Source organism: Hippopotamus amphibius, chromosome 12 (assembly GCF_030028045.1).
Source record: "Hippopotamus amphibius kiboko isolate mHipAmp2 chromosome 12, mHipAmp2.hap2, whole genome shotgun sequence".
In the NCBI taxonomy this organism is placed as follows: domain Eukaryota; kingdom Metazoa; phylum Chordata; class Mammalia; order Artiodactyla; family Hippopotamidae; genus Hippopotamus; species Hippopotamus amphibius.
The window spans coordinates 82,801,388-82,808,792 of record NC_080197.1 but is presented as its reverse complement, the minus strand read 5'-3'; the positions used below and the strand labels follow the sequence as shown (position 1 = coordinate 82,808,792).

General features: G+C 35.3%; 1 protein-coding gene across 1 annotated transcript; it reads left to right on the top strand.

Annotated features, from left to right (window-relative positions):
- Positions 1 to 3,108: 3,108 nt before the first annotated feature.
- LOC130833804 (olfactory receptor 9K2-like) lies at positions 3,109 to 4,050 on the top strand. Its single transcript, XM_057703853.1, has one exon. The coding sequence runs from the start codon at positions 3,109 to 3,111 to the stop codon at positions 4,048 to 4,050; it is 942 nt and encodes a 313-aa protein (XP_057559836.1).
- The last annotated feature ends 3,355 nt before the right edge of the window (positions 4,051 to 7,405 follow it).

Here is a 7,405-nt window from a genome sequence, read left to right as displayed (position 1 = left end):
TATTGAAATAGATTTGCTTATTCATTTAAATTATGAATACACTGGCAACATGGTCTATAATATGTTTTGTGGTATAATATGCAAAATAGAAATCATCCAGCAGAGAGTGAGATCCTAGGAGGAAATAGGGAGAATGAACCTAGACTATGAGCTGTCATGTAACAGCATCAACAGATAAATTCAGTGTGACTGTAGAATGAAAATTATGTGAAATGTATTATCTCAACCTTAAAACAAGTTTTTCCAATAAAAGGTTGTGTCCACAAAGACCCAGAGATGGTTCAAGGTGAATTGTAAGAGTAAATATTATTCTTTCTTTTGTTTCTTCCTATGCAGCCCTCATGGGATGGACCTGGAACTTGGCACTGTTATCACCCCATAATTGACTTATTTTTAACCTCTCTCAGAGGGACATTTTTGCACCCAGGCCATGCTGTAATTACCTGAAATAGCTGCAACAGAGGTAACTAAGGGCACCAGGATGCCTCCTGCTGCATTCCCCCAGGTCATCAGGGACCACTACTACTCACTGGTGATTTTATCTTTGCCCTACTTAAATTCCATTTGGCTTTCATCATTCTCGTTCTAAGACCTGTAAGATATGTCCTCATGCAGGGGAGGCATGTGCATGCAGTGTGAGTTTCAGGTGCAGGTGCATTTTCTTCTCATTTTCCATAAAGAAATGTTCATAGAGTTGGAGAGGCCTCACTAGATCACCTCTGTCATCCTCTAGAAAGAGACAAAGGTGCATAATTAAAGGGATTTTCAGGCAAAAGAACCACATGAGAAATGAAAAAGCCATTCTTAATTGAAAAATGGGATATTCATTAAGCCATGAGCAGAGCCAAAAAATGAGAATAGAATTATATATTTCAAAACTAGATTTTTATATCTCATGCAAAATTTTAATTCTTAAAATATGCTTAATTTTGACATTGTCTTTAATTTCCCTTCTATGGTTTTATGGTCTTTTTTCCATTTCTAGGATTAAACACAATAACTTTTTTATCCTTGCATCCACCATTAGAAAATTGGTCAAGAGAAGTAAAATAAGACATATTCAGGTAAGAGATGAGATAATTTTATGTGTATTTCAGTCAAATAATTAGTCATCCATGAGTATTTCTCTGTGCCCTGATGCATAAAAAATATTTTATGATTGGTAAAATTTACTTAATACAAATGATAAAAAAGGTAGTATGCACCTGAAAAATCATATCGCATTTCCTGAAGGGCAAATGACAACATCCTGGTTTTTCATAATAAATTGAAGGTAGGCAAAGCAGCAACTGCAATGTATTAGTACTCTGGAAAGAAAACTCTTTTCTAATATTTGTGTATTTCCTTATTCTGAGTGGTGTACAGTAGGTAACCCACACTATTCAGGCCTTAATGGATGAATACAGACTATTCTTGAAAAAAGTTAATGGTCTCAAAATAATTATTTCCTCTGACTGCCTGCTTGCTGATAATAGTTTCAGACAATATGATGTAATATGGTTAATAAAACTGGCAACTACAAACAAAACAACAATTTTCTGCTAAAATTCTGCCAGATATTTAGTTGTAGTACGTGAATTTGGCAGCTTTGACAAGGCCTACTTACTTTCTCTAAAAATCTCTAATCACTTTTCTCTGCATTACACTTACATCTGATGTCTGATGCCTGAAATTTCACTGTTAAATCTTCACGCTTTAGCTCTAGTTTTATAATAATATTTATGTGCAAACATCCTTATAGAAGTTAACATGGGCACCTAGTGCTTTCCTCAAAAATAAATTTAATTAATATTATTTCAGTGCATTTCAATTTGTAACAGGAGCAGTGGGATAAAGAAGAGGTCTAAGAATCACGTCACTGAGCCCTTACCAGTTTTTTCCTCTTGTGAACTAAGTTGCTGACGTTTTAAGAAAAGTAGGTGTTGGGTGGAGAGGAGAAAGATCAGGTGATGAGATGATGAGAACAAAAGGCCCTGAGGGGCTGGGGAGAGGATAAAGTAGACAGGTGGTCACACGCGCGAGGGAAGATGAGTGCAGACTCTGGTGAGTCTGCCACAGATGACAAATAAAAAAAGAACGCTTTTTAGATTATTTGCCGGTTTTGAGAGTCACACAATCTCTCCCCCTGTTGGGTGGGTTTAAATAACAATTGATTTTAAAGTGAGTAAAAGAAAGAAATGGCTGGGTCACTTTATTGAAGAAAACAGAAAGTTTCCAAATATCTAGGACAAGCAAATCAGACTACTTAACTATGTGACAGATTCAAAGTAATTATTTTGAAAATTTTAATACATTTATGGATATCTCTCTAAATGCAGAATCATAAAATTTATTTTCAAAATGGATATTTTTCTCTCCTGACCCTCAATTTTAGTCAATACATTGTTTTGAAGTTTCCTTTTTCTTTTCACTTGCACAGACGTCTAAGATCAAATTGACTTCTTGCCAGATTTGTACAGAAATTCGTAGGATCCAGGGATTTTTCCGGTAGCATGTCTGAGCTTTGTCCACTTCAAGAAACTGAAGATGATTTCATTCTGGATGAAGGTTTTGGATGCCCAACTAAATCTCTTGTTAACCTACTTCAAACTCTCACAAACTGTTTAGTTATTGACCTGTTTTAATCTCCAATGCCTATTTGTGGAGTTTTAAATCACTCTTTAATTTGACCTTTCTTTGTAAAATGGAAGCATTAAATGAATTTGAAATTACAAATTAAAAATGAGAAGAAATATTTATCTCTCAAAACCTTCGGCTCTATTGGACTTACCATGCAAATCAAGTGAGACGCTAAACAGGTGTAAAGAAAAAATGCTTTATGTGTGAAAATCATATGTGTTATAACGGAAAGAGCACTGGAATTGGAGAATCACATTAGAAAACTGTGAGTTAGGCAATTTACATGTTGTGTGCTGATGGGCAATTACAATGTACCTCAGAGTCAGTTCCTATAAAAGCATGCAGCAAATCACACACAACACAATAAAGTAGATGATAATACAAATTTCAATGTCTTATACAAGAGGAAAAAGATATTTTGTGATATCAGGAAATAGGTAGAAAGCTCCATTTTTAATCTTGTCTTGTACCTCTTAGCAGGTTCTTGCCATGGGTGACAAGGGAGCTGGCAACTACTCAGACGTAGCTGACTTCATTCTTGCAGGCTTCAGGGTCTGTGCAGAGTTCCACATTCTCCTCTTCCTCCTTTTCCTGCTGGTCTATGGCATGGTCCTTTTGGGGAACATTAGTATGATTGGCATCATTGTGACTGACTCCCAGCTGAACACACCAATGTATTTCTTTCTAGGCAATCTCTCCTTCATTGACCTCTCCTACTCCACTGTTATTGCACCTAAGGCCATGGTCAACTTCCTGTCTGAGAAAAAGACTGTCTCCTTTGTAGGGTGTGCTGCCCAGTTCTTCCTTTTTTCACTCTTCATTGTAACAGAAGGGTTTGTCCTGGCAGCCATGGCCTATGACCGCTTCATTGCTATCTGCAACCCTCTTCTTTACTGTGTTCACATGTCAAGACGCCTTTGCACTCAGCTGGTCGCTGGTTCCTATCTCTGTGGATGGGTCAGTTCCATCCTTCAAGTCAGCGTAACATTCTCAGTGTCTTTCTGTGCCTCCCGAGTCATTGATCACTTCTATTGTGATTCTTATCAAATTGAGAAGATTTCCTGTTCTAATCTCTTTGTCAATAAGATGGTATCTCTTAGTTTGGCTGCCTTCATTATTTTGCCCACAATAGTTGTTATTGTGGTATCTTACATGTATATTGTAACCACAGTCTTGAAGATCCCCTCCAGTGAAGGGAGAAAGAAAGCCTTCTCCACTTGCAGCTCCCACCTAGGGGTTGTAAGCTTGCTGTACGGGACTGTCTCCTTTGTGTATCTCACACCTCCAAGCAATCCTGAACTTCGTAAAGTGGCTTCAGTATTTTACATATTGGTCACACCCATGCTAAACCCTCTCATTTACTCTCTAAGAAACAATGATGTCAAACAAGCTTTGAGAAAAATCTTATGGAAGAAAAAAGCTTTATCTTAATTCTACTTTCTTGTGATTTCCTCATTAATGGGGCCATTGATAGTTTCATGCTGATTTGCTTTCAGTATGGGGTCAAGCTTGAGTCATTTGAAGGTCCTTTAAATTGATCATGCCACAGATGAATTATTCTCAGTGAAGGAGTAGTACCAATCCATCATTCACTTTCCCTTAAGAGCAGTGTTATAGCTTGTGCATCAATAAAATTTGCAGTCATTCTATAAATAGAAATATACTCCTCACTCTTTCTAGATAAACTTTATGAAGTGAAGGAAAAAAGGACTTAATTTTATTATTATTATTTTTCTTTGGGCCCTATTTTTACATGGTGGGCAGAAAAATTGCTTTGGTAGGATGCTAAGCTCAGAATGTGTAATCTCTTATGTTTAGAAGTGTCAGCCCAAGGCAGGATGATTCTGAGTTGTAAATATTAAATTCTTTTATAAAATTTATTCATAGTTACTTGATTTGGGACCCATAGTTCTTGAGTAAAAATCATGGTATAAGATTTTTTTTTGTCTGTGCCATCATGAGTTTATCAGAACAACTCAATAAATCACTAGTATTTAGTTGCATCTTTATTTTATTGTAATTTATTTTAAATATTGTTATTGATTTATTATCATAGCAAAGAGATGGAGAAAGTTATCCTGTATCCAATCTTCTAAAACCAAGATATACAAATCCACAATGGAAAGTCTTTAGTACTGACGTCCTATCTTGAGGGGTCGAAAATTGCATTAGATGTTTCAAACCACTTACACCAGTTTACTGGATTATTTTGTTCTCTTTGGTAATTACTATTTACATGTACACAATTTTTGTTTGCTTTGTATTTGATATTTTAATATCAATATGTGGTATTTTTGTTTTCCTAATATTCGTTTTATTGGTGCTGTTCTTTAATGAAGCTATTTATATTTTTAAAGTAATATCTGTTGTCATATTGTTCTAATTTTCTTGATTCAGGTTGTGTTTTCAGATGCAAATTGCAGGCAATTCAATCCTCCAAGTATGTTCAAATCAACAGAAAACATTGCTGAAGGAAAGTGTTAAGGTTTTGCTCCTATTATATCTCTTTCATTTGTGCATTATATGATAAATTTGTTGATGGAAAGATGCAGAAGGCAGAAAGGCAGAAGTGAGAGGATGTTGTATAAAATGTACCGTTTAATGTGTGTTTGCCTACTACAATTTCAGAGTATATCGGTAAAGCCAATCAGTTTTGAAAGATCTCAGTGATCATAAAAAGAACACAACCTCTTGCAGAGATTAGAAAATAAGGGGCAGAATAAAGAGGGAGGGGACTGGTAGAGCAGAGTACCCTGGTATTTATCATACTATTAATAAAAATAGGCTTCTTCTCTAATTCTTAGATATTCTAACTTATAAAAATTCCTTTACCAAAGACTACATCAATATTTTTTCTCACAGGACAAAAGTGTTTTTGTACTATTCTGAATGTGGTTCTAGAATTCAAAAATTATTATTTTTTGCTCCTTACTAATATTTCTAGTAAATCAATTACTATTTCACCATTTTCACTTGAACTGCACACATCCATTTTTATTTGCTTAATTGTGTATATACTACTTAGATTTATTTTTTCAAAAACACTGAAAATTACTGTGGCTAATGTATGCAAGGGAAATTTATTAAAAGGGCATGTGGAATAGAAAAGTTAGGGAACCAGGTTTGAAATTGGGTAAGAACCAAGGAATCCCAAGAAATGAAACAAGATTTGTAGGGGTCCCCTAGCAGAAATCAGTCTCATTGAATGCTACATCTGGAACATGTAAATACCAAGCATTTTCAAGCTTCATTTTCCCTGTCCTATTAAGAACAGTGTACTATATAGATTGAGTTTTGGGTTTGTGTCAGCCTGTTTACTAGAGGATGGCTGTATCCTTGACTATGACTTATTTAATTAGAAAAAACACGAATCTTTAAAACATAATGACACACCTATTAAAATGGCTTAAATCAAGAAATCTGACAATACTAAATACTGGTGAGGATGCAGAGCAACAGGAAATATCATTCAATTCTCATGAAGATGGAGAATGGTATAGAGACAGTTTGGTAGCTCCTTGTAAGTTAAACAGAGACTAATTGTTAGACTAAAAATTAGCGTTTTTGCTCCTAGGTAATTACCCAACTGATTTAAAAACATATTGACATAGAAACTGGTCATAGAAATCCAGAGGATTTTTAGAGTGGTAGAACTAATCTTATATAGTACTATTGGGGTGCCTATATGACTTTATCATTTGCCCACAGCTCATAGACTTTTATGGTACAAAGAATAAAAACTTTTATATAGAAATTTTAAAAAATAAGGTAGGTTAGGAGATCTTCAGAAGAAATGTAGACTATGATAAAAAAAAATCACACTGCATTACAAATACATGACATAATATCATTGAAGTGGGGGGGGGACGTACTAGCCTAAATAACTTTAGAAAACAGCTTTTTGGCTGGAAACCACGAGACTAATTACAAAAGGAACAGAGCATAAACACTAAACTCTGGCTGGTAATCTTGTTTCTCAAGGGGGAACAAGTTTACAATTGTGAAAATTCTGTGCATGTATACTGGGAATGAACAAATTAAATAGATGGCAAATGGTGGAGAACACCAGGTTTCTCAATGTTGGAATGGGAGGTTAAAGATTAGTAAAAGAGAAGGCTAGGATGAACCGTGTGATATGGGATTAGAGTTGGGGACATCAGTAAGAACTTTTTAGATTAATGTAGCTGCAGATGGGTAGATGCAGAAATAATTACAGATATGTATGTATACACATATACATTTACATATATACATTTACACACACACATACACACACATATATTCTAGCTGTTTATTGAGAGAGTTTAGAAGCAATGGCACCTTAGTAGCAACAAGCACACGTAGCAACTCAATCCTGGTTACTAATACTGTTCTCTAATAAAAGGAACTAGGAATCATTGGAGAAATGGTTGATTCTATGGCTGGGGCAAGAGCCATCCAAGATAAGCCTGAAGAATCTTATAGTACCAGAAAGTAAGCGAGTGATGTTGTGTTAATAGTATGTACTTGCTAATATGATGTGATCATCTCTGTGATATTTCCTCTCAAAACTCACACTCAGTTTATCCAGGAGACAAACATCAGACAAAACAAAATTGAAGGATATTCTACCAAATAATTGATCAGTGTTCCTCAAAACTACTATGGTCATCCAAAACAAGAAAAGTCTGAGAAACTGTCTGAAGCAAGAGATGCCTAGAAGACCTGAGAATTAATGCAGTGTGCTGCATGAAATCCTGGAACAGGAAAAGGACATTATGGGGGAAAAGTTACTGAGATATGAATC

Bases quoted from the DNA above. Each gene is read 5' to 3' on its own strand.
- LOC130833804 (XM_057703853.1), top strand. From the start codon at position 3,109: ATGGGTGACAAGGGAGCTGGCAACTACTCAGACGTAGCTGACTTCATT.